Here is a 25,026-nt window from a genome sequence, read left to right on the forward strand (position 1 = left end):
GTTGATCTCATAGGCGGAATGCTACCATTCTGATGGAAGGCCAGAGCGTCACTGTCGGGTGGCTTCTGATCCCTCCCAGGCTGCTGACAGCTCCAGGTCAGCAACTTCCTTCTGGCCTCTTCACGACCACTCCTGGGCCTCAGCATGGCTGCTCCTCTCACTCCCTCTCCTCTTGCACTGGCTGCTGCTGTTTTTACCTGTTTGGTTTCTTTTTCTTTGTTCATTTTCTTAATTTGAGGCTTTCTTGACACGTTTACATGTCTGCCCTCAGTAGCTTCATGCTGTCACCCATTGGTCACTCAGTCCCCTTCTCTATACCCTTCCGGACCCCAGAGCTGAACTGTCAGTTGTCAGCTGGACGCCACTCACTGCATTCAGAACCCTCACTTTCCCTTATTCTAGCAGGTTCTCTCTTTGAAGTGTCTTGTGGGTTAGTGGGCGGTCCTCTCCTCTTCCCTTCTCACTCTCTCCAGCTCTTGCCTGGACGTCATTCCACCTGGGAATTCCTCTTCCCTCTTACACCTACCCACTGCCACCTGAACTTGGGGTTGGTGGTCTCCATTTGGGACTGCTGTGGCCGGTGCTTCCTGTTTCCAGGCAGAAGAACAAATTAATGTAATTTTTGAAAAACCTCAACAAGTACTATTTGAAAGCTGGCTTTTAATTTTTTTTTAAATTTTATTTATTTATTTAGCTGTAGTTGGATACAATGCCTTTATTTTATTTATTTATTTTTATGTGGTGCTGAGGATCGAACCCAGGGCCTCACACATGCTAGGCAAGCACTCTATCACTGAGCCACAGCCTCAGCCCTGGCTTTTAAAATTTTATATGTTAAAAAATACTTCTTTTCAACTATTATGTTTTTCTGTGAAATATTTATTTTCACTTCTAAGATTAGGAATGAAAATCATAGCTATAGAAGGCCAGTCAGTGATTACTTTAATCTTTTTGTTTTATCATTTTTATGATTATCTCCAGGAGAACCAGGACAAATGAGCTTATAGGATTATAAGGTGGATCTTCAATAAGTAGAAAGACAGAGAGCTTAAAACCTCAGACCCCAGAGACAGCCTACTCATTCAGTCTATTGAAGGTCACTTGTCCTTAGAGCTTGTTATTCCGTCAAACTAGATGAAAAGATATTTCAATAAAATAGATTTCCTATTTCACCAAGGAAATTAAATAGTGGTGAATACAAATCAGCTTTATCTTGCCCTCTTACATAAGTCCAAATTTATTTGTAAAGATACGATGATTAACTTGACTAGTTTTCCTGGATTTTAATTTTTCAACAGTGTATATAAAATTATATATAGAGATTTTTTTCAAATTTTTTATATAGATGTTCATATAGATGTGTGGCAGTAGTGTACAATTGGAAAATAAACCAAGCACAATTATTTCTGGAGTTTTAATAGTTTCAATTAGAGTTTAAGTTCTTTAGTTTAAGTCTAAAATTTTCTCTTTCTGAATGCTAGATACGAGTCAAAATGGTATCCTAAAGATAAATTAAAAGGAAAGAAAAAAAGAAGACTGTGAATCTGTTTCCCAGGAGCAAATTGCCTGGCAGAATCTTATTAGCCCTTTTCTACTCCAGGCAAAACTGATTTCTGTTGCCTCAAATCTCTTCTCAGAGAACTCTCGGTTCTCTGAAGTTATTTTTGTAATATTCTTTATTGTTGTATTTTTGTTTATTCATTTTTTGGTACTGGGGATTGAACCCAGGGGTGTTCTACCACTGAGCCACATCCCCAGTCCTTTTTATTTTGCATTTTGAGACAAGGTCTTGCTAAGTTGCCAGGCTGGTTTCAAATTTGTGATCCTCCTGCCTCAGATTCCCAAATTGCTGGGATTACGGTGTGAACCACCACACCCGGCAATGCTCTACCTTTCTAATTTACTAATTAAAAATGTTTTGGGTCTTTACTGTATGCCAAGCATGGATCTGTGTGCTCAGTCATAAGACAGAAAATGTATCTGCCTTTGTGGTGCTGACGTCCTAGCAGAAGTTGTTGACAAAGCCTCTTCCTGTAGTATATTGGACTTCCAATTTCAATTGCAAAGCTTCTAAGATAATAAAAAATTGAAGTCCAGATAATGATTATTAGTAACTGACTTAAATTTCTGTATTATTCCCAAATTCGGCATAATTCTAAATTTTATGTGTTTAGAAAAAATTCTAAATTTTTGTGAAATCTGATTGTGAGTACAAATGGGATTGCATGTTCCTATTCTACATTTTAATACATCTTTCTTAAGTTAAAAATATCAGCCCTCAGTCAGTTTTGCAGAGTAGAACTATTTATGTTTAATCTGAAACTGTTTTAATCAGGTGGATTTTTAGCTCCCTCCTTTTTTGCAGCTTTATTGAGGTATAATTGACATACCATAAACTGCACATTTTTAAAGCCTATAGTCTGGGTGCTTTGATATTTAGTATGTACTCAGGAAACTATCACCACCATCGGGGTAATGGACATGTGCGTTGCCCTGTATGCTCAGAAAGATATTAGTTTGTGTGTGTTTGAGTGTATTATGTTTTATATAAGATATCTAAAATATATAAATATATAATCCATTGCTTCTTAGACTTGTGGCTAAGACTGAGTGTAAAAATATATAACGGTTTCTGATTCCAGTTAATGGCAGAATGAATTGGCTGGGTGAACTCTCCCTGCCACTCAATACAGTTACAAAATCTAGACAAACTATTCCATGGCAATAAAAAGTGAAAAAGTAGAATTTTGAGTTCCCTTAAAAGAGCATGCCGTCGATGACTAAGAATGGCAGTGTTTGCAAGATGTCTTTGCTTGAGGGCATTCCCCAGTCCCTGGATCTCGTGTGGCAGAAAACGCAGTCTCCCCTGCTCCAGGTGGCAGAGATAGAGTTCCGAGTTGGCAAGGGGAGCTGGAAACTTAGGGAGGGAATTCTAGAAGTGCAGAAAGGTAAGATCCAAAGTCGGAATATAAGATCTGCTCAAATCTTTGGCTAACTGCAAAAGTATGTGTATACAGGCCTGACCTGAGTGTGAGCCTGGCAGAAAAAGAAAAAAGAAAACAAGTGGGCAGAAATGTGAGAGGGGCCTGCGTCTGAAAGACCAGCGCACTCACTGAGATTTGTCTGCTCCCTACTTGTTTGTCTCCTCCTCCTCCCTCCTCTTTGCTTTTGTGTGTGTGTGTGGGGGGGCGGGTACTAGGGATTGAATCTAGGGCACTCTACCACTGGTACAGCCCCAGCCCTTTTTATTTTTCATTTTTGAAACAAGGTCTCACTAAATTGTCCAGGCTGGCCTTAAACTTGCCATCCTCCTCTGGCCTCAGCCTCCCCAGTTCCTGGAATTACAGAGTATGCCGCTGAGCCCGGCTGCTTGATGGCTGTTTTGATTGAGCACCTTCTGTGACCTTATGCATAGCTGTTGTGGCAGAGAATTGAAATTTTACTGGATCGAAGTATCAGATGATAGAACTTGAAGCTAAGAAAGCCAGTGGAAATACATGGGGAAATACCAGAAGCAGGAGAAACCTCAGAGAGGGTAAACTCCAAACTAGACTACAAATTTTGTCCAACTCGTTGCCTGACCATTAAACTACATAGGTATGGAAGTGATCCCCAAAGGGCTAGACTGAAAAGCAGTATCATAGTCAAAAGAACCAAGTAGAAGATGAACTGCTCCATCCTGGGAGAGAGAAGACTCTGTAGTTTGACTCTCAGCAAATTAACTGCTAATTAGAAGGAAAACTCAATCCTTAGAACATTACGGGTATCAGAGTCACTCTCCTATGTTGTCAACACTGGCTTGTTTTTAACAAAAAATGTCATCAGATGTAGAAAGAAACAGAAGTATGACCCATTTGCAAGAAAAGTGTGGTTCATATCCATCCATGGAAAGGGACTCCAGTGGGGCCAGGTGGTGAATTTAACAGTCTTTTAAAACAGCAGTTTTGAACATGTCCAAAGAACTAAAGGGGAAAGTACATTAAGAATTCAACAGATGCATCTTTTTTTGTGTATGTGATGCTGGGGATCCAACCCAGGGCTTTGTGAGTATGAGGCAAGCGCTCTACCAATGAGGCCCAGCCCCAGCCCAAAACAGATGCATCTTAATGAGTGAACGAGTTGGTGTCTCTGCAAACATTTGGCCTATTTTTCTAATGCTTCAAGATATATGTAATTTAAATAAATATGGATTAGTCAGAAATCTTTACCAAATCACACCCGCCTACACTTTATCACTTTCCCAGTTCTTGGTTTCTCTTGCCGAGAGCACCAGCAGGTCAACTAATCTAACAAAGGTAGGTTGGCCAGAGGCCTCTAGACAGCACACCCCTACTTCTCCCTCCACTTCTGAAGAAGCTTGGGTGGTTATATTATCCCTGACCACTGGACAGGAGGGTGGGTCAGCCCTGTTCTTGGTGTAGTTTTTCCAAGATGGAGGCAACAGGTCATCTTCCTGTGTCTGGCCATTCCCCCACCACTCCTAATGCATGCCTGTAGCTTACTGTCTTCCCTAAAAAGTGAATTTGGGCTGACGTTTCTTTTTGGTTTTCTCTAAAATATTGATTTATAAAAATGTTTTTATTTGTGAATATATTCTTCTTTTAATTTGATATCATTTTAATTGTTACTGATTATTTTATGTTACAATAAAAAGATTGCAGATGCAGAGACATCTAGATCTAGAAGGGACTTAGAAAGTGTGAACCCTCATCATTTGTATATAGAGTACAATCTTACACTATTTAAATTAATAAACTATCAGCCTGGGTTTGGTCCAGAAAGCAGCCATGGTAGATGTGTGCTATAGTTATAATAGGGCCTACCAAATGTGGGGAAGTTGGGGAAGTGAAGATGCGTGGAGGGAAAATCAGTGGAACCACCGGATTGAACCCAGGGCACTCTACCACTGGTGCAGAGGAAAAAAGCCAAGCGTGTCTTATGGCAAAGGCCCGGGTGCCTCCCAGGGCTGCCTGCCTGCCAAAGATAGTGGCCTCTGCTTAGCTTATGCCTTCCAAATTTTAGGTATGTTCCCATCATGTAGACGGTGACCGGAAGTCATAGGAACAGGGATTTGAGGTATGTAGTGGCCATGGCACCAAGTGAACCCGGCTCTCTCTCCCTCACCCTTTCGCCCCCACCTCCCTTGATCTTTTCCTGGTCCCTGAACTCTGCCTGTCTCCCTGGATCACTAAGCCACTCTGGAGGGTTGATGTTTTCTCATTCGTAGACTCATCTGAGATTGCTTCCCATAGCCACAGTCACCTCTCTTAAGAATTCTTCAAAATAGCATTAATTTCTCTCATGCTTTGCTCTTGAACTCTGAACCTGAGGTGAATGCTCTCTTCAAGTGTTGCCCATGTTTCTATTACTCACTTGAGCAGAGCCCCAGGTTGTTAGAACTGCAAACATGAATTTTATCAATACTTTAGATTCCCAGCTTTAGTCAAGAAATATATCAGTAAAGACTTGCAGGAGTAATTATCCTGAAACACTGAGAAATCTCAATGTTTGATTTGCTGGAAACTTTGAAACTAAAATCTGGAGTGAAATTACAGAATAGAGTCTGTTTTCCAAATTGGTAGAGGAATGTTGATGTGGCCCTGAACCCGCTGGTCTGAAGCCATGAGCTAAGCTCTAGTTTGTACTTGTTTGAAACGATCCATAAATAATAACCCTGTGTACCTCCCTCTATACCCATTCACCCAGTAACCTTTTTTTTAACATTTGAAAACCTTCTATGACCAGGTGATGAATAACTGAAAATCCAGCTTAATATAGGATTTTTACTAATGATTGCTCTTTGCTTTCCAAATGACTGGAAAACTTGGCAGTCTTAGTTGTACATTTTTTGAATATTAAGTAGTTGAGAAATATGACCTAGCTCACAGAGACACTGAATATGTGAATAATCTTATTTTGGAAAGTATTCTATTTAGAAGAAAGATGTATACTTTTTAATTAGTGAGGTGCATGATCAAAATTTGTGAACCAAATGAATTTTTATTGCTAACAATTTTTGTCATGAATCAAATGTAGGTTATATACATATGAACGATTTTTTTAAATCTTGTTTTTTGATTAACAATTCTTCAGATTATATTAGTTTTATGATATGAAATTAAATGCTAGCAGCTCAAAATTATGTAATTATTTATTGACCCTCAGTACACAGAATTCAGCATTTTAGGGTGATACATGGTAATGTTATTTATATATATATATATATATATATATATATATATATATATATATATATATATATATATATGTAATACTAACTTGGCCACTAGTTCTTATAAGATGGTTAAAGAAAAAAGTCCCCCTGAGCATCTCAGCCAATCTGAATGGTAGATGGAGTGAATTCAGAATTATATTCAAGTACAGGTGCCCTTACCAGACTTGCTACAGAATTATTTTGTACTTTTAAGACTTTGTATGCTATTTAAGCAAAGTAAACAACATATAGATTTTTCAGTGATCCATGAAAATATCCACCTTAACAGGTAAATATTGGGAAGATGGATTCACCCATTGAAAAGTGGAACCTAATAATTGGCAACTTGGCTTTAAAGCAGGTAAGTGGCACACAGTTGTTTACAGATCTTGTGTTTACTGGTCTTGGGGTCACCTCTGGAATGGAGTCAACTGTAGTGCTGGGAAGTCTATCATTTTTGACTTTTTTCAAGGTACTAAATCACTTAGTACCTTGAAATCATTTAGTACCTTGAAAAAATAATGGAATTAGTGGACACCTCTGACCTCCAGGAGTCATTTTTTTCTCTAGAAACTAATCAGATGCTTACAAATATAAAAGATAGATATATAAATATTTTCTTTCATAACTATGTGATAAAGCCAGAATTTGTGTTGATATCTTACAAATAAATATTGAACATTTCATTTTTTAGGTGCTATTTTTCTACTTTAATTGTTTTTACCCTTGAGACAGACTCACTGTGTTGCTCAGGCTGGTATCAAACTCCTAGGCTCAAGTGATCTTCCTGCATCAGCCGCTCCAGTAGGCAGGACTACTGGTATGCGCCACCATGCTCAGCCTACTTTAATTTTTCAAAGTGTTTGTTTAATGAAACTGAGTTCTGTATATTATGGTCAGCCATTTGTCTTGACTTTTCCTCAATTTGATGTTACTAGTGTTGATATAAATGAATGCGTTCAGTTGCCAATGATATAAACACTAAACTGGATTCTATGAAATCTATGGCTTTCAGGTCTCAGGTGAGTACCTCTACTGCCTTTCCCCCATCCCTCCCATCTCTGAGGCAGAAGACTGCAGCTACCTATGGTAATTCTCTACCTAGGGTTAGTTGAGGGGATGCACAGGAACTTTAATGAGGTGGTGGAGAATTTGGTTACAGGAATATGGTTTTATGTAGTGTATTTTAAAGACAAAGGAGTTTTTGGATTGTGGTTATTTTAAAAAAATACCTGTGTAATTGCAGGGTTGGAGATAAAATCTGGGATCTTAACCTCAGCTCTAACATTAACCAGCTGTATAACCTTTGTTACTTAGCCCTTCTGGGCTTCCTTTTTGTCTTTCAAATCACAGTATTATATTAGAGAAGGCTAAAATCCTTTTAAACTTGAACTTGTTATCTGTGCAGGGGTGATAATAAAAATATTTAATACCATATTCAAATATCTAAAATATTAATGTATTTGAAAATAGATTTGATTTTCTTCTTTAAATACCCTAAACTCATATGAAATAATGAGTTGTATTATATATCAAATCATTTTAGTATAATGGCCATCTCAGCATTATTTATTTGTTTTGTTTATTTCAGTACTGGGGATGAAATCCAGGGCCTCGCACACGCTAGGCAAGTGCCCTATCACTTAGCTAAATCCCCAGCTGTTTTTCCATTTTGAGATAAGATCTTATCAAATTTCCCAAAATGGTCTCAAAGTCGTGATCCTGCGGGGGCTGCAGTAGCTGGGGCTGCAGGGCTGCCCACAGCAGCGGGTGCCATCTCAGCTTTAATTTTCATTCTGTTCGTAATGCACACCTTTCCCTTGTCATCCTTGATCCCTGCAACCTCTGGTCAGGATGGGTGCTGGCAATGGCTGGGGATTTGCTGATCCTAGTTGCCAGAACCCAAAGCCCGTGTCTGCCTCACTCCGTCATCCATGTATGAAGAACAGGAACAGCAGCATGCCCACCAGGACAGCATCGGGGCCAGCTGGGGAGGCACTAGTTGCTTGGGACTCAGTTCCAGTGGACAAAGGCTAAGACGACAGGCTGCTGAGTGTGGTCACACCTGTAGTTCCAGCAAAGCTGGAGGCTGAGGCAGGAGGATCCCAAGTTCAAGGCTAGCCTCACTCAGCAACTTAACAAGACTCTATCTCAAAAAAAAAAAAAAAAAAAAGGCTGGGAATGTGGTTAAGGTGGTAAAGCATCCTTGGGTTCAACTCCCTAATACCTCCCACCAAAAAGAGGTGTGGGTGGGGTTGGGGAAAAGGCTTCACCTGCAAAAGCCTGTGAAGGAGAAGCTGAGCGTGGAGAGGGGTGCAGGGTGGCTGGCCTGTGCTCCCCTTCCTGGAGGTGGGCTTTGGAGGACAGAGGAGGGAAGAGACAGGAGGCCCAGGCGCCCTTAGGAGGGAGTGTGCTTCTCTGCTATTAAATTGGGTCCCAGCAGATTACCTGCTACAGGTTTCTTCACCACTGTGCAGAACAGCTGCGTGGACTGTGCATAAGTTGCAAAGCCCCCGGTACCATCTGAGGAACCACCGGCTCGCCAGGAGGAATGTAGCCTGCACCAAGGTCTATTCAGGCCTGTGGCCCCTGTTTAGCCTCCATGCCCTGAGACCCTTCTAAACCCAGCTACCACTTGAACCCAGGCTTTGCTTTTTCTTGGGCACATTAATCATTTTCCAGTTAGTCGTTCTTTTGCAGATGTACAGAATAGGACTTCTCAGCTCAGCTATGTGCCTCCAGTTCCTCAGAAATAGATCTACGGATGCATGTACGTGCCTAGACTCACATACCATGATGTCTACACCAGGCTCCCTTGCCATGCGTACCAGGTCATGCCAGGAAGGACTTGGAGTCACAGTGCTGGAATTTACATTAGTACTTAGTTCTACTGCGCGAAGTGTGTGTGTTATTTATTAACCAGCCATGAACATGCTGACATGTCTAATGACTGTGCAGCCCCAGTGGCTCTCATACCTGGAGGTCAGCTCTGAGGTGTGGGTGATGTCAACAGGAACTGTAATCAAAGCTTGTGGGGCTGGACGGCAGGATATCTAGGCTCTTTAGTCCTGGCCTTTCTGTTGATTTTCTGTACAATGGGGTCATCCTGCAGCAGGGATCGATCACTTGGAACCCTTGACCCCATTTCATGGATTGGCTTTAGAGAACACCCAGATATTCCACTCCAGATGTTGAGTGTTCTGTGTTTTCTTAGGGGAAAGGTCTCTGTTTTACAGAATTTTTACCAGGTTGTCAGAGGGGCCATGACACACACACAGTTAAGAACCACTGGGAAAAGTGATTCCCGTGGGCTTTGCTGTAGCTTTGTCATTCTGGTGGCCTGAGTCGGCCGTCTGCATGCCTTTTCTTAGTGGAAGTTATTTTGAGTGTTGCTTTGTGTCTGCACTACGGAAACTATTTATGTAACTTGAATCTCAAAGTTTTATATTATCATTGTCATTTATAGAGTAGGGAACTCAAACATTTTTGGAGGCGGGGATCAGGGATTGAACCCAGGGGTGCTTAACCACTGAGCCACATCCTTGGCCCGTTTTTTTTTTTTTTTTTTAATTTAATTTAGAAGACTGGGCCTCACTAAGGTGCTTAGGGCCTCCCTAAGTTACTGAGGCTGGCTTTGAACCTGCAATCCTCCTTCAGGCTCCTGAGCAGCTGGGATTACAGGCATGCACCATCATGTGCAGCTGGAACTCAAGCTTATATGGTACTAATCATAAGTGTGATTATTTGAGAGGATATTTTTTAACATCTGTTTCCCACTGAGACAGGGAGTCCATTTTGACCATGGTCCTATCAGTATCAAGCACAGTGCTTTGTGCTTGGTAGAATCTGAATAAATACCAGTTGAGTTAATGGACTTAGATAACTTGCCCTGAGGTTAAGTGGTAGAGAAGGATTCAAGCTCCTATCATTTGATTTTAATCTCCCCAGCACTGCCTGGTGAGCCTGCTTCCCACCTTGGGTGGGGCCCTCTTTAACCTAAAACTAGTGTTTTCTTAGATGATCTGTGGATCAGTCCTTTGGGGTACTATTAAAAACAGATTCCTGCACCCCATTCCATTTCTGCTGCCACCAGATCAGGGCAGTTTGAGAGCCCACTCTCTGGGAATATGAAACTCAAATATAGTAGCTTCTTTAAAAGGCAGTACGACTCAGTTACCAGGGGCAGTATGTCTTCAGGCTTCTTGTATGTAATGTTTAAATAGGAAAGATTCTGAGAGTTTTTTAAATTACTAATTCAGTTGGATTTTGTAACAAATTTTTTAGGTTCAGGCAACAGTCGTGGGTTTTTTAGCAGCGGTGGCAGCGATCATCTTGGGCTGGATTCCAGAGGGAAAGTATTACCTGGATCATTCCATCCTCCTGTGCTCCAGCAGCGTGGCCACCGCCTTCATCGCATCTCTTCTGCAGGGTGAGCGGATTTGCAAATGTCTGTAATCTTTTGCTCTTAAATGATTTATTTCTCAAGATGATGACTCTCTCTCTTCAAATGATATTTATGATGAAAACAACAGAAAAAGTTATCACAAGCTTCAATCATATCTTATTTCAGATATATTTCTGTTTCATTATTTATGAACCTAACTGCAGAGCAGGCTGTTCGAGGCTGTGTCCTGGCCTTTGATGCCCTGGTATAATTCCCAAATAAGATCAGGAAAATAGCCTGAGCATTCATTTGTTTTGTAAATGAAGTTGAGAAACTTCCTGGAAGTCATGCAGGGGATTTACTGGCTTGTCTCTTGAGTAACAAGTGTTCCAGGAATTCTGAGTTTCAAAAGCAGTCCCTCTGTTAAAAAAAATATTTTAAGTTTCATATTAAAAAAAAAAATTCCTGTCTGTGGTAGTACAAAAATAACCTTATTCTGAAGATAGCATATTATTGGCTATAGATGGTTAAAGAACTAGTTAAAAAAACTAACTGCATTAGAACTTCTCAGTTGGATTTTTTTTTATTAATGTGAACTTTCCGCTTGATAACTAGCTTCTTATGGAATAGTATTCAGGGATATAATTTTCTTATTTCTATATGGAATTACTAGAAATGATTGAGATGAAGCTATTGGGAAATTAAATTTCTGGCAAAAGAAAAAAAGGTTGCGGTGTTAGCACTCTCTTTAGGCTCCTTAACTTTTGTTTTCTTTCTGATTTTGTGTCATTTAGAGAGGTTTGAAATTTTTCAGTCCAGCAAGTGTTTGAAATGCCTAGGATTTTCAAAACCATCAAAAATTCAAATTTAAAACAACTGTACATTTGGTTAAAGCTTCTTACCTTGAACACTGTATCTTCTAGTTTTACTTGACCTTTTTGACCATCTTAATATATGCAGATACCATTAACCACATTTTGTACGTGAGAAAATTGACTCAGGCAGGTGGGACAACTTGTCCAATTATATCCACTTGTTAGTGGCAGAATCAGAATGAAAACCCAACTTTCCTGGCGTTCAGCTCTTTGCACTGAGCCATGATGCACAAAAAATGCTTTAATTTCAGCTGAAAAGATAAAAGTAGCACTGTCATAGGAGAGCTTCCCATGTGTTGATTGTGGAAAAAAGATTTCTATGTAATCATATCTTGTTGGATTATTATTGTTTTGCAGCACTGGGGATTGAACCCAGGGCCTCACACATGCTAGGCAAGTGCTCTTTGGCTGAGCTACATCCCCAACCCTTTTAAAAAATGTTTATTTTGAAACAAAGTCCAGCTAAGCTGCCCAGGCTGGCCTCAAATTTGCCAATCCTCCTGCCTCAGCCTCCTCAGTAGTTGGGGTACAGGTCTGTCTCACCACACCTCATTATATTTTGTAGGATTATCATATAACATATTCTAAAAGCATTTCTGCTATTGCTTTCTTCCCCCTTTACAGTGGTATTGTAAAAAGGGTAAGGTCCAGTGATTGAAAAAGTTTCCAGAATATAATTTACAATGCATTGTTTGATTTAAGACAAAAATTCTGCTCTTTAGAGTACTGACTTTATATATGGTACACTAAAAACCATTGGCCTAGAATCATAAGGTATGTGACTTCAGGCACGTATTGAAACCTGTTCTTGAGGACCTCAGTTTTATCTGTAATGAGTATTCTGGAATAAAAATATTTGCAGTCTTTTTATTCTAAAAGTGCAGTGAAATTGTTTATTTTTTATTTCTTTTTGGTGTTTGTGCACCCCTGAGTTCAATCCTTATCATTAAGCAACAGCCTGGCCCTTTTTATTATTTATTTTGAGACAGGGCCTCACTAAATTGCCAAGGCTGGCCTTGAACTTGTGATCCTCTTGCCTTAGCCTCCCAGTCTATGGGATTATGGGTGTGTGACTCTACATCCAGCTTCTGTTTTTTTCTCCCCAAAGCCATATTTAGATTTCGAGTTGAAAATCTATGTGCTGTGGTTAGCACATAGACATTTAAAATTTTCTTTGTACCTCATCCTCTTAACGAATGTATTTCAATGAGAAAATCTGTACAACTGGGTATAGACATAAATGTTATCATTTTCCTCTTATGTATCTGATTCAAGAAAATAAGAATTCAAAAGTGCAAATGCACAGTCACATTTTCATCCTGTTATCCTGTTGGAGAATTATAAACAAACTTTGGGTTTAAAGAATATCTTTTCCAAAGACTTTCTTGTGTTCTGGACTCTGGTGTTCAAGTTTAATTACTTCCTGCTTCTTAATACTTCAACACTAAAGAATATAACGAATCAAGCATTTCTAGCTACCATATGGGAACAAATCTGTTGGTCTTCTTCCCAGTTGCCTTGCGTATGACTCACCTTTCTCTGGCATTTTCATATATTATTTGAGGGTTAAATTTAAAATCTTAGGTCTTTTGTGTGTATCAAATCCTAAGACACACACATTACTAAATTCAAAATTTTAGCTTTAACATAATTTCATGGTCACTTTTGGGTCTTTAAGTACAACATTGAACTTCTCAGATCTGTGAGCTCTGCTTGGATTTTGTTGAAAGGCATTTTGCCATGATATTGGGATAAAATGTTTTAATTGCTTAATCAGCTTATCCAAGCAGTCTCTCTGGAACTGAGATATTGTTTGTCTGTCTTGTATGTTTCAGTATTTGAGGGATTGATTTTCTTTAAATCATAACATCGAAAGTGATGAACATTCTTTCCTCTAGGAATAATAATGGTTGGAGTTATCGTTGGTTCAAAGAAGACTGGTATAAATCCTGATAATGTCGCTACACCCATTGCTGCCAGTTTTGGGGACCTTATAACTCTGGCCATATTAGCTTGGATAAGCCAGGGTTTGTACTCCTGCCTTGGTAAGTTGATTTGACACTAAATATATTATGTTATTGAGTATCTTTTAAAATAAATATTGTTGTAGCAATATTGTGACTCCATGGTGACCTTCATCTGTATTAGAACTAATCAGAATAACAGTTGTAATTTCTTGTACACCTACTATGTGCTGTGGCTCTCACATTTTTTTCTTTTCTTATAGATAAGAAAGATAAGGGTTATCTCTAAATTGAATGAGAAAATTGAGGGTCATAGAAGTTATATATGCTACCCATGTTTTCACAGCTCCAGGGAGAAAGGCTGAATGCAGGTCTGTCCTAGTCTATGGTTTCTGCAACCTTCAGAGTTCTGTGTACCGAGCTACCATCAAAGAATATAAGGTCATGGTAGGACTCAGAATTTACCAACAGGATGTTTTTTTTTCATCAGAAACTCACACCTTAAGTTAAAGACTCACGGTGGTTAACTCAAAGGAAAAAAAAAAACAACATGAAAATTAGCCCAAATGCTGCGTGAAGCTGGAGTCCTCCTGTATGTGTAGTTCCTGTTGAATAGTGATGGAGAATTTAGTCTAGGGAATTATTTTAATGCAGATTTGTATTCTGGGACTGTTGTCAATGGTATTGAATATGATTTGTGAGCACTGGTTAGATACTAAATATTAATCATGCTTTCATTTTTTAAATGCCAAATTAAAAACAGAAAAAGAGAACAAAAACCCACAGTAATACAAGAAAAAAATAGTTTACTAGCCAAGCAAAAAGCAAATACACACTCTCACATATTTACATGGTCCTATATGGATTTATGATGTGCTTTAAAATAAATCTAAAGTATACTTAGTTTTAAGAAGAGTCTTAGATATATGTTCTTGAATTTAAAAAAGGGCTTTGCCCTACCAAATGCGATAATTTTCTACAAGTTATGTTATCAAAGATACTAAATAACTTTAGGCAATTTTATACACTCAGTGAAGCTTCCCTGAGTGTATAAAATTGCCTTAAGTTATTTAATAAGTGGCATAAAAACAATATTCATTAGGCCTTGATTTATACGTTCACGGACATTTTTTATAATTTAGAAGATAAAGATTTATCCACTTGAGGTAAAGTTTAAGACATAAATGACGAGTGACCTAAACCTGGGATCTTGTGGGGGCTATTCTGGCTTTTTATTGTTGTAGAGCACACAGGGGACGATATATGTGCAAGTGTATTCTGGGTGAGGCTCAGTTCCCTTTTCTTCCACTCAGAAGCAGAAAGTGAGATTTATGTTATCAAAGAGATCATCTTTTGTAGTTTATATTGTTGGTGGTCGACTGCTCATGCCTCTCTCCTCCTCTAGATGATTGTACAGTTTAGAAAGAGTCCATGCAGTTGGGCTTAAGGTGTCAGCTCCTGGCTGGAGAGCGTGTTCTCTGGGAAGCCTGCGGCCACTCCCAGGAGGACAGCTACACATGAGTGACGCCCCTGGTGTCCCTTGCCTGTCTGTCCTCCTGAGTTGGAGACGATGAGAGAGGAAGAGCAGTAGAGAGGTGCAGAGCGTGTCTTCCCAGCGTCGAGGGTGGAAATTCTGGGTCTTAGTGGTTCCCAGGAAGGTGCACTGCTGCAGGCTTGGGGGTGTCACTGGGACACATTTCCAGCTGCTGGCTAAACACCAGGGTTTCTTATCAGTAGAAGGCGCAGTGATGAGAAGGTAAAAAGGAGAGTGCCATTGACGAATGTTGATACAGGAAACATGGTGACACAGAGGAGGTGCTGTGAGGTTCCAGAAGATAGACCAGTTGCTGAGCAAAATAACGCGCATTGACTTCTTAATTTATTTTTATTTTTATTTTTGGGTACTGGGCATAGAACTCGGGGGCACTTGACCACTGAGCCACATCCCCAGCCGTAGTTTGTATTTTATTTAGATACAAGGTGTCACTGAGTTGCTTAGTGCCTCACTTTTGCTGAGGCTGGCTTTGAACTCTGAATCCTCCTGCCTCAGCCTCCCAAACTGCTGGGATTACAGGCATGTGCCACCTCACCTGGCTTAATTTTTATTTTTAAAAGTTATCCAAGTGATAAACTCCTTATAGAAGGCTTAAGTTTAATGTATTATTATCTAAAGCTTTTGCTATTTTGGGTGTTATACAGTGTTGCATTAATAGTTTTAACTGGATCAAGGAATAAAAAGTAAAATGGAATGTTACCATAATTTTGAAAAATAGTCTTATTAACTATTGCTTAGGATTTTCTAGGCCTTTTCTTCTGACAGTTGACTCAAAATAATTCAAGTTGAATTAGGTCTTATACATTCATCTGCATTATTGATTTCCCACAAAGAGATTTTTAAAAAATGGGCTTCAAATTGATTCTGTAGCTAATTTAATGGTTAAAGGTGTTCCTGAAATAATATTGATTCCATCTACATTGTGAGCACTAGGGGGCCTCATAAGATCAGCAGTTGGAGGCCCTGTTTTTTTAATTCTGAATGCAAAGTTTAGGAAGGGGCATATTTAAATTCTAAGATCCTGTTCATCTTGCTGAAAAGTCTAGCTCTTAGGAACAGTTTTAATTCATGATCCATAATGAAAACACAAGATTTAAGAGATAAAAAGAAGATTTCTTTGTAGCTACAGGCTTTGGTTTTAGAGGCTGTATATAATACAGAATGAGACATTAAGAAAAGTGTCATGGGGTCAATTTACCAAGAATAATTTTGAATTTATATGCATCTAATATTGGAGCACCTAAAACACAAAGCAATTATTAGTAGGTCTGAAGGGAGAAGTAGATAACCATACAATAATCATAGAGGACTTTAATATCCCACTTTCAACAATGGGTAGATCATGCATACAAAACATTAACAGGGGAACGTTGAATTTGGACTACAGTTTAGTTCAGCGGCATCTAACAGACATGTACAAAATGTTCTATTCAAAAGTAGCATGACACACATTCTTTTTTTTTTTTTTTTGAGAGAGAGAGACAGAGAGAGAGAGAGAGAGAATGAATCTTTTTTGTAGATGGACACAACACAATGCCTTTATTTTTTTTTTATGTGGTGCTGAGAATCGAACCCAGGTCCCAGGCATGCTAGGTGAGCGCTCTACCACTGAGCCACAATCCCAGCCCATGACACACATTCTTAAGTGTATATGGAATGTTCTCTAGGATAGATAATATATTAAGTCACGAAACAAAACAAATTTAGGAAGACAAATTACATCAAGTGACTGAATGGCATGAAATGAGAAATCAACAACAGGAGGAAAATTGGAAACTTTATAAATATGTGTAAATTAAAATAACCAGTGGGTCAAAGAATAAAACAAAAGGGAAATTTAAAAAGACCTTGAGACAAATGAAAATGGAAATGCAATGTACCAAATCCTGTGAAATGCAGCAAAAGTAATTCTAAGAGGAAAGTTTATATTACACATCAAAAAACTAGAAAAGAACAGCTAAACCCAAGAAAATAATAAAGGTGATGGCAGAAATGAATAAAATAGGCAATTGAAGAGCTATAGAATAAATTGACAAACTGATAAGTTTTTTTAAATAAAATTGATAGAGACTTAGCTAGATTAAGCAGAGGGACCTCATATAAAGTCTGAAATAAAAGTGGAGACATTATAATGGATACCTCAGAAATAAAAGGAATCACAAGGGACTATTATGAACAAGTATGCTCACAGATTAGATAGCTTAGAGGAAATGGATAAGTTCCTAGAAACATACCAACGTTGAATCAGGAAGAAATAGAAGGCCGGAACAGACCGATAACAAATAGACTGCAGCAGTAATTAAATGCCTCCTCCAAAAGAAAAACCCAGGACCAGATGGCTTCATAGCTGAATTCTACAAAGTATTGAAGGAATCAATGCCAGATTTCTTAATATTCCCCCAAAAAGACCATGTGGGAGGAGGAACTAGAGGGATTTTTTTCCAAACTCATGTAATGAGGCCAGTGTTACCCTAATACCAAAACCAGACACAAGAACGCTGTTGGCCAGCGGCTCTGATGATGAGCACACTTGCAGAAGCCCTCGATAAAATTCTAGCAAACAGGATCCAAACATGTATCAAAGATTGTGTGTCATGACCGAGTGGGATTTATTCCTGGGATGCAAGGTTGGTTTAACAGATGCACATCGGTCAGCATGACATACTGGGTAACAGAAGGAAAAGTAAAAACTACCGACCACCTTGATAGATGCTGGAAAAGTTATTGACAAAGTTTGACATCTTTTCTTTTTTATTTTTGCAGTACTGGGGACTGAACCCAGAGCCTTGTACATGTGAGGCAAGCACTCTACCAACTGAGCTATATCCCCAGCCCTCAATATCTTTTCTTGATAAGATGTTCAACAATTTAGGTGTAGAATAAAATTTCTTCAATGAAGGCCATTTTTTAAAGTCCATAGCTAACATCATAATCAGTGGAGGAAAACAAAGTTTTTCTTTAAGATCTGGTACATGGCAAGTTTGCCCTGTTGCTTCTGTTCAACACAGTACTGGAGGTAGTAGGGATGTCATTTCTTTTTCTTGTCTGATTGCTTTTGATAGTACTTCCCATACTATGTTAAAATGTTCATACTAAGGGATAGGAAAAAGGGGAATTGGAGATAGAAATCAAACTCCTCACATGTATGATTTTGTCAGAATGAACCCAACTACAATGTATGATGAATAACATATGCTGTATATGATGTTATCAGAATATATATAAATGTAAAATAATTTATACTACCTCAAGCAACATGCAAGTTCCGTGTAATCCCTCTTAAAATTCTAATGCCATTCTTCACAGAAATAGAAAAGGCATCCTATAATTTATATGATACCACAAAAGACTGAGTAGCCAGTGAAATCTTGAGAGAGAAAAAATTGGAGGGTATCACACTCCCTGGTTTCAGTTATATCATAAGCCATAGCAATCAAAATGCTATAAAATAGACACATAGACCAATAGACCAGAATAGAGAGCCAAGAAGTAAACCCAGTGCACGCTGTCAGCAAGGACACCTAGAAGACGCATGTGGGAATAAGAGTCTATTCAACTAAAGATACCAGGAGAACTGGATATCCACACGCAGAAAAACCTGAACTCTCTGCCGTGCATAAAAATCAACAAAGAATGTGTTAAAGACTCGAATGCAAGAACTGAAACATAAATCTCCTAGAAGGAAAACATAGAGGGAAAGCTCCTTGACATTGGCTTTATTTTTTTTAATTTTAATTTTTTTATTATTGGTTGTTCAAAATATTACAAAGCTCTTGACATATCTCATACATTTGATTCAAGTGGGTTATGAACTCCCGTTTTTTCCCCGTATACAGATTGCAGAATCACATTGGTTACACATCCACGTTTTTACATACTGCCATACTAGTGTCTGTTGTATTTTGTTGCCTTTCCTATCCTCTACTATCCCCCCTCCCCTCCCATCTTCTCTCTCTACCCCATCTACTGTAATTCATTTCTCTCCTGGAAGGAGACCCTCATCGTTATACAAAATTACATATAAGAGGAAGTGAGGGGAAAGGGGGAAAAAAAAGGGACGTTGGCTTTAGCAATGACTTTTTGAACATTGTGACAAAACCAAAAGCAGACAAGTAGGACCATCAACCTAATTGTTTCTGCACAACAAAGAACAATGAACAAAGTGAAAGGGCAGATCAGGGATGGGAGAAGACATTTGTGAACATACCTGGTGAGGTGCTGATATCCCAAATATAAGGAGCTGTATATCTTGATAACTAAAACAAACAAACAAACAAACAAACAAAAACTGATTTTTTTTTTTTAAATGGGCAAAGGACCTGCTGAATAGACATTTCTCCCAAGGGATGTGAAAGGTGCATCCCTAATCATTAGGGAAACGCATATCTAAACCACAGTGAGATACTGTCTCACACCTGTTAGGATGGCTGCTATCAATAAGACTCAAGAAAGTGTGTTGAGGAGGAAAGGGAATCCTTGTATGTTATTGGTGGGAATGTAAATTGGTGTAACCATTACAGAAAACTGGGAGTTCATCAAAAAGTAAAAATAGGAGTACCATATATCTCAGCAATCCCTTTTGGGCATATATTCACAGAGAATGAAATCAGCACCTTGTGGAGATATCTGCACTCCATGTTCACTGCAGCATTGACTGCGATAGCCAAGATACCGGAGTAAACCATTCATCAGATGAATGGATAAAGAAACCGTGATACACACACACACACACACACACGCCCATATGCACACAATGCAGTGTCACTCAAGCTTAAAAGATCCTGCCATTCATGACAATCTGGATGAACCTGTAGGGCATCATCCTGCTGAATGAAATTAGCAGAAACAAGTTAGTAGAAACAAACGTAGAAGGGCAGTTATGGGGAGTAGGGCTAGGGATGGGGGCAGAAGATGGGGGGATGTGGGTCAAAGGAACGGAGTTGCAGGTCCAGGACCTAATTATAGCCCGAGGACTGTATTTAATAATGTTGTTTTGTGTACTGGAAGTGAGCTAAGAATAGATTTTGACTGCTCTTGTCACAGAAAGAGGGAGAGGGAATAACTTACTCAATTGAAGTGACCATCTAGTCAGTCTATCAAACTTTCACGTCACGTACCTAAAGTGTCTGTAGTTCCCACTCAGTTCTGCAGTGACTGCACAGTCCCCTTGCGTGCTGTTGGCTGTCACACTGTGCCAAGGTCACTGTTCATTCACTCAGCGGCTGCCTTTCTCTTGGCCCTGTGAAAACTTGCCGACTTCTGATAGCTGAAGTAATTATGGAAACCTCCCCCTTCACCTGCCCACTTCAAAAAGAACAAATTAAGCCCCAAGCTCTGTTTACTCTTCTTGCCTTTAGTTTTTGAGTCACTCTGCACAGCCCTTTTTTGCTTGTGGAGGTGTTTGGAGCCTGGTGGTGAAGCTCCTGGAGCCTCATCTCCTCCAGCCTCCCTGCTTCTCCCCTCCTGGGGTCTCCCTCCAGCCGAGTCCAGCCGTGCACACATTTCATGCACCATCCGTGCGGTTTCCTTACGTCTCCCCCTCCCCAGCCATCCGCTCCTTCCCATCAAGGCCGGTCAGGGTTCTTCTCACTTTTTATTTTTGGGGGACTGGGGATTGAACTCAGGGGCACTTTACCACTGAGATACATCCCCAGCCTTTTTTGTTTTGTTTTTTGAGACTGGGTTTCACTAAGTTGCTGGGGCTGACCTTGACCTGTTTCAGGGATTATAGGCACGTGCTGCTGCCCCTGGCTAGGATCCTTCTCACTTTTTAAGGCCAACTTCATAGATTTTCCTAATCTTAAGTGATCTTTTCTGCTCTGAATTCCAATAACATTTTTTTTTTAAAACCAGGGATTGAGTTTAGAGGCACTTAACCACTGAGCTACATCCCCAGCCCTTTTTATATTTTATTTTGAGAACAGGGTCTCAGTAAATTGCTTAGGGAAGCCTCACTAAGTTCCTGAGGCTGGCTTTGAACTTTTGATCTTCCCGCCTCGGCCTCCAAAGCCTCTGGGATTATAGGCTTGTGCCACTACACCTGGCTCCAATATCACTTTATTGGCACTCCTTTTCTGACATTCTTTAAATTTAGCCAGTGATTGTAGCTTTTTGTATAAATACAGTATTTCCCTTTGTGCTGGTATAAGCTTTTTGAGGACAATATAGTTTTTATTTTATTCTCTGTAGTATCCTATAATACCATATATGTAGTAGGTGGTAAATAAATAGCACTTCACCAAACACTTTATTCATTTTGAAAGTGCTCTAGAAGTAATTTGGGAAGTGTTATATGTGTTCATAGAAACAGAAGATAGATAACTCTTGGAATGATTTGGCACAATAACTGTCCAACAATATAATGGACTATAGCAAAAAAATACTTTTGATGATGACATAGTATCAGGGAGATTCTTGCCAAAGCAGAAAGTATATAAAGATTATTGCTGCAGGAAAAAAAAAGGGTAATATATCACCAGAAAAGATCTATTTCAAATGGAAACAGGAGAGGAAATAGTAACCTAAGCTCTGGATTATGAGATTATGATATATTTTTGCTTGTGGAGGTATTTCGAGCCTCCACAGAAGCATTTCTATATTCACTTGGTAATTTTTTTTGGGGGGGTGCTGGGAATTGATCTCAGGTCCTCACATGTAGGCAAGTTCTCTACGCCTAAGCTGCATCCCAAGCTGTTTTAATTTTTTATTTTAAGAAGGGGTCTCTTCTCATTTAACTAAACTCGCCTCAAACTTGCAATCCTCCTGCCTCAGCTTCCTGACTAGCTAGCATTGTAGGCATGAACCATTGCACAGCCATGCAAAACCCTTCAGACATCCAGTAATCTTCAGAAGCTATTGAACTTAACATTGGGCCAGTAACTGAAATACTTGTACACACTGATTCTTGCCCTTTCTTTCTTGTTTACATAACTTTTTTTTAAAAAAAATTTCTTAGATGTTGATGGACCTTTATTTTATTTATTTGTATGTGGTGCTGAGAATCGAACCCAGTGCCTCACACATGCTAGCAAGTTCTCTTCCACTGAGCTACAACTCCAGCCCCCTTGTTTACATAACTTTTAAGAGTATTTTTAAAATTCCTTTTCAATACTTATAGCTATATGGCTATATATCGTAGGTATTACTTATTTTTGCAGTACTGGGGATGGAACCCGGGGCTGTGCTACTACTGAGCTACTGCATCCTAAACCCTTTTTATTTTATTTTGAGACTGAATCTGGCTAATTGCTCAGGCTGGCCTCAAACTTACAATCCACCTGCCTCAGGCTCCCAAGTAGTTGGAATGATAGGTGTGTGCTTCTACGCCTGGCATGTAGTATTTATAGACTTGAATAAACTATCAGCTTCTAACTTTTTAGGCAAGATCTGAGAAGCAAAATTTGATTCATTTCCTATTCTTCAAGGTTAGCTTTAAAAAGGTGGCTTAGTTAAAGCTGTAAGTGCAATAGTAATCAGCTTACAGTTATTTTAATCCTGTGAGACTTACAGGGATGTCACTTAGTTATTTACAGGGCATTCTAGAGCACTACTGCCTTGATTTGTTGATGTGAGTAGAATCTTAAATTATCCTTGAGAGTCACTGTGCTTGAGTGATTTTTAGTATTGTTCCATCTTAAAGTGATTTCTAGAATGTCAGTTCCCTAAGAAATTGTGAGGATTATTAATGGGCATTGAGGAAAACTTGTTTGCAAATGCCTGTTGCTTTGGGGTGTGTGTGTGTGTGTGTGTGTGTGTGTGTGTGTGTGTGTGTGTTGTGCAGTTTTGGGTACTGAACCCAGCAGGATCTTACTCATGCTGGGCAAGTGCTCTACCATGCTTTGTTGTTCACACAGAAGTAGCTAATACATGAAATCTGTCACTCATAATAGCTACATACTTCAGAAGAATTTGGGATGAGAACAAATGAATGCTATTAAAGAAATCATACAATAGTGGTTGAAAAATGCCCCTGTGTTAGTAAGCTTTTCATAGCTGTCACAAAACACCTGACAAGAACAACTTAGAGGAAGAAAGATTTATTTTGGCTCATGATTTCAGAGGATTCAGTCTATGTCCATGGTCTGCCAGGTCGTGGTGGAAACATCATGGTGGAATGAAGTAGTTAAGGAAAACTGCTCAGCTCATGGCCACCAGGAAGCACAGAGAGAGGAAGGGCCCTTCCAGGGCACGCCCTAGTGACCTACTTCCTCCAGCCAGGTGACACCTGACATAGTTCATTCAGCCAGCAGTGGATTAATCTTTTTCATGAATGAATCCATTTTGATGGATCAGTTGGATTAGTCAATGGATTAGATCAATCAATTGATTAATTATGCTAGTTAAAAAAACACCGGAATATCTTTACTAGATTTCACTTGTTAACATTTTACCCCATTTGTGTTATCATTTCTATTTATGTATATGTATGTGTGTATATATGTGGTTTTTGACAGTGACTTTTTAAAACTATTTATTTTCTTTAATTATATAAAACAGCAGAATGCATTTTGATTCCTTGTACACAATTGCAGCACAAGTTTTCATTTCTGTGTACACGATGTAGCATCGTACCATATGTGCAGTCATAGACATTTTTAAAGATTATTTCCAATGTTAGAATTTATTTCCATTTAAATTTAAAATTTATTTTCTATTGTTAGAATTTCTAAAAATTGGGTATCACATCCATGCAATTCTCCTTTCTAAAGTGAACAATTCAATGGCCACTATAACTGTGACTTAATTCCAGAACATTTTCCTCACCCTGAAAGAAACCTATCACCCTTTTGGAGTACTCCTCATTTCCTCCTTCCCTGATAATCTGTTTTCTTTGGATTTGCTTATTCTGAGCATTTCATACAAATGGCATTGGACGGTATGTGACCTTTTATGTCTTAGGTGATGTTTTCAGGGTTCATCCATATTCTAGCATTAATCCGTATTGAGTCTGAGTGCGGAATAGTATTTCATTGTGTGGATCAACAATATGGCTCAGTAATGTGAAGTATCTCCATTCACCATCTGAGAGAGATTTGGGTTGCTTCCCCTTCTGGGGTTTTATGGATGCTGCTGCTAGGAACATCCCAGTCAAGTTTTTGTGTAAATGTGTGCTCAGTTCCCCTGGGTGTATGCTGAGGAGTAGAACTGGTGGGGTCGTGTGGGAAGGGTTTAACTTTTTGTGGAACTACCCACTCTTTATTTTAATATTTTTTAAGTTGTAGATGGACATAATACCTTGGATTTATTTATTTATTTTTATGTGGTGCTGAGGATCGGACCCAGTGCCTCACAGGTGCAACTGCTCCCCCCTAAGCCACAGCCCCAGACCCCCAGTCATTCTTTTTCTTTCCTGAGACATTTTCCCCGCTCTTTGAAAACACAGGACAGTGATTCTGGGCCAGGGTGGGTGCTTTTCAACTTCAGATGTCTGTCTAGAGGGTGACCGCTGGGGACCTTTAGAGTCTGGCGTGCTGCTCCTGTTTTGACCTGACGTGACCTGACCTGCAGAGTAGTGCTTTTCATCTCTGTCTAGTGGTTTTAGTTTCTTTTTGGTCCCATAGAGAGATCGCTGGTCACTGCAGTTGTTTTAGGAGGTAGGAGTGCTTCCTCATTGGAATATTGTTTACCCTTATCTAATGATTTATGAGGAAAACGGAATCCATTCAACAAGTGAAGGTTTTTTTCATCTTTTGAAAAACACTGGAGAAAATGAGACAGAATGTAGCATTAGTCATATTCCTTTAAATGGAAGAAAATGTAAAAATGAGTTTTGTTAGTATAATTAATTGGAATTGGTGGTGGCAAATCCAGACAGCCATGGGAATGAAATTTGTTTAAATGTTATTTTAATATCTGTAGTAATTGCTTGTTCCTACCTGATAGAAAAAGTGGAAAAAAATTGAATTTCTATCTGGTTCAGGCATCTTTAGTCATAGGTAGGAAGATCTTAAATGTCTTCAGAAGCTAAATAAATGAAAATTAAAGATAAGAATTGAGGTAAGGATTGCTGAATTCTGTTAGATAATAGAAAAATT

General features: G+C 39.2%; 1 protein-coding gene across 3 annotated transcripts in view; it reads left to right on the plus strand.

The window, feature by feature from the left end:
• The window catches only part of Slc41a2 (solute carrier family 41 member 2), a 170,132-nt gene that overhangs the window by 40,092 nt on the left and 105,014 nt on the right, over nt 1–25,026 (plus strand). For all 3 annotated transcript variants that reach the window (XR_011707042.1, XM_071609577.1, XM_071609578.1), the window contains exons 4-6: nt 6,504–6,575; nt 10,499–10,643; nt 13,372–13,518. Coding sequence is in view for 2 of the 3 variants with exons in the window: in XM_071609577.1 (XP_071465678.1) it covers nt 6,504–6,575; nt 10,499–10,643; nt 13,372–13,518 (364 nt within the window). In the remaining variant the exon portion in view is untranslated. The remainder of the gene's footprint in view (nt 1–6,503; nt 6,576–10,498; nt 10,644–13,371; nt 13,519–25,026) is intronic.

Source organism: Marmota flaviventris, chromosome 3 (assembly GCF_047511675.1).
Source record: "Marmota flaviventris isolate mMarFla1 chromosome 3, mMarFla1.hap1, whole genome shotgun sequence".
Lineage (NCBI taxonomy): Eukaryota > Metazoa > Chordata > Mammalia > Rodentia > Sciuridae > Marmota > Marmota flaviventris.